Raw genomic sequence first — 3,071 nt, 5'->3', positions numbered from 1 at the left:
TTTCAATGTATGGGTATTTTTCACCGGTCATATTTACCAGTTACTGGTATCATTAGATGTGATATCAATGTATAGGTATTTCTCACCAGTCATATTTACTAGTTACTGGTATCATTAGATGTGATATCAATGTATGGGTATTTCTCACCCATCATATTTAAAAGTTACTGGTATCATTAGATGTGGTTTCAATGTATAGGTATTTCTTACTGTCTAGTTTTCTAGCATGTTACTTTAAAGTGCTACTCAGGAAGTTTAAATTTCATCTTCAGTTAAATGTTGTTGATTATGTTCTCTGTCTTCAAGAACAATCTCTTTACGATATTAACTTTTTATCTCAATCTGAACAGTTCCTCCAACAATATCGAACACCACTGACCCAAGCCAGTCCATACTCGTCAACCGACCATTGTTCTTAGAATGTCCAGTTCAAGCTGACCCTCCAGCTCAGATTGAGTGGTTGAAAAATGAACAACCGGTAGATCCAATAAGGGACCCATTTATTCATTTCATCAATGGTGGTCAGAAATTACAACTCTTACGAACGAGAGTAGAAGATACGGGCAATTACACCTGTGTGGCGACGAATGCTGCAGGACAAGCGAAGAAAGATTTCAGGCTGGATGTTTTAGGTATATGAACCTAATCTTAAAATCTCATATATATATATAATTGTTAATAATTAAAAGCAATGAATCATTGAAATGAGTTCATTACCTCCCCTCAAGTTACTCAGCTGAATCTCAAAATAATTCATTATATTTCTTAACACATTCACGACATTGTGCACCACCAGTGATACATATGCATGTTTTCTGTTGGATGTCCTGAGCCACCCATGGTATACAACACCCATAAGATATAACTCTACATCATATCTCCAAAGTCCTATATGAAGCATTTATTATTATATACAGATGACTATAATAAAGCCACGCCTTCCATCATGTACCACTGATGGAGCAATGAATGCCATGTTGAAAGGACAACTGAATTAAAACAAATTTACGTGATTAAATAACTTTATTTTAAAATTACATTTAGAGATTGGCATTAAATTTTTTATTGTGAGTAATTGAAACAAAAACACTAATTGAGACTTCTTTCATAAAAAAGAAAACATAGTAACCAATAGATGAAATCTAAGGTTTAAATAATTTTATTTCATGTCTTGAATGAACTACGTATGATATCTTGGTTGGATGACATAACTCAGTGGTTCATTGTTTCTTGAACTAATTCATTAGTCCATTGTTACATTCTGATGACCCTGGCTACAAGTCGAAACTCATCGGTCCATTGTTACATTCTGATGACCTTGGTGACCTGACAAAACTCATTGGTCCATTGTTACATTCTGATGACCTTGGCTACCTGACAAAAGTCATTGGTCCATTGTTACATTCTGATGACCCTGGCTACCTGACAAAAGTCATTGGTCCATTGTTACATTCTGTTGACCCTGGCTACAAGTCGAAACTCATTGGTCCATTGTTACATTCTGATGACCCTGGGTACCTGAAACAACTCATTGGTCTATTGTTATATTCTGATGATCTTGGGTACCTGAAATAACTCATTGGTCCATTGTTATATTCTGATCACAGCTCTGCCCATCAAATCAAGTATGTAAACTTAGTGAATAATTTCTCCATTTTAGTGGACCTATGTCACTGAAATTGACTGTACATCATTGTAGTGCACATTGTACTCACACATGTATAGGGCCAAGGAACAAATTTGATTCAAGCCAAAGCTTCATAATGTGATATGTAGAATATTAATCACATGTTTTGGTCATTATTGTTAAAGTGTATAAAAGAGTAGAGTTTAACTGTTTTTCTTTTGTAGTACCACCAAAAATTGAAAACAACGATGTGCTGACAAAAGAACCACATGCTGTGGAGAAGACTGATGTAGAACTTGAGTGTTATGTCTCGGGAACCCCACGGCCAACAGTGGTCTGGATGAAAGATGGCAAGGTGACTACTTTATCCTGGGTTTTTTGGTATTGCACAAACTGTGTCCAATATCTCAACTAAATGCTAAGTAACTTATACATTTTCAAACTGTTATATGAGTTTATTCCAAACAAACTTTAGAGGCTGATTTTAATTTATCATTTTACACGCAACAAAACTTGACAAAATATTTTATTTATTAGGTTTTAGATGATTAAAGTTATTTTTATTTTAGCTTTTGCAGATTATCAAAAATTATTCTGTATATTTATTGAAAGCTTCTAATTTTTTGTTGTTTTTTTTACAAGTTTAAATGAATTTAAAGAAATTAACTAGTTTTTAACTTATTTCACTGTTATCCACCATCAGAAACCAGTACTGAAGTTTCACTGCAACATATTCCGTTGGTTATTCTTCAGAAATTATTTCCTGTTCAATAGATGAATCGGAAGATACTTCTTGAAAGATCACAACTGACCTTGGTTTAGATAAGTCATTTCAATATGGACCAAATCCTCTTTTTATAGATTCTGCAAACTGATAATGCTCCACAAGTTCAATTTCTTCATGAAAATCAGTTGTTAAAGATCACAGAAGTGGAAGTTTCTGATGGTGGAAGGTACACCTGTGTGGCTTCCAGCCTGTCAGGGACTCAAGAGAAACATTTTGACTTGACTGTACAAGGTAATTATTCCATAAGCCTTTTAAAGGTTATTAGAAAAGTTCATTTCATATTCTGTAAGGTTTACTGAAAGAGTTTTCCAGTAAAAGGGAATTATGAAAGTATTAATTAACTCACAACTAATAATATGATATATCTTTGGCAGACAAATTTATTCTTTTTTTAAAGCAATAAGGTTACATCATTTTCAACTGTGTTCTAAATCTTTCACCACAGTGTTGTTATAAGTCAAACAAATCGTTCACCACAGTGTTGTTGTAAGTCAAACAAATATTTCACCACAGTGTTGTTGTAAGTCAGACAAATCGTTCACCACAGTGTTGTTGTAAGTCAAACAAATCGTTCACCACAGTGTTGTTGTAAGTCAAACAAATCGTTCACCACAGTGTTGTTGTAAGTCAAACAAATCGTTCACCACAGTGTTGTAA

General features: G+C 33.9%; 1 protein-coding gene across 1 annotated transcript in view; it reads left to right on the top strand.

Annotated features, from left to right (window-relative positions):
• Positions 1–350: 350 nt before the first annotated feature.
• LOC106475338 (hemicentin-1-like) overlaps positions 351–3,071 on the top strand; it is a gene marked incomplete at both ends in the record, with an annotated part of 29,930 nt that continues 27,209 nt past the window's right edge. The window contains 3 exons of the mRNA XM_013936026.2: positions 351–632; positions 1,852–1,982; positions 2,489–2,645. Coding sequence (XP_013791480.2) covers positions 351–632; positions 1,852–1,982; positions 2,489–2,645 — 570 coding nt within the window. The remainder of the gene's footprint in view (positions 633–1,851; positions 1,983–2,488; positions 2,646–3,071) is intronic.

This window comes from Limulus polyphemus, unplaced genomic scaffold (assembly GCF_000517525.1).
Source record: "Limulus polyphemus unplaced genomic scaffold, Limulus_polyphemus-2.1.2 Scaffold8426, whole genome shotgun sequence".
NCBI classification, from domain to species: Eukaryota; Metazoa; Arthropoda; class Merostomata; order Xiphosura; family Limulidae; genus Limulus; species Limulus polyphemus.
This window is presented reverse-complemented; position numbering and strand designations above follow the sequence as displayed.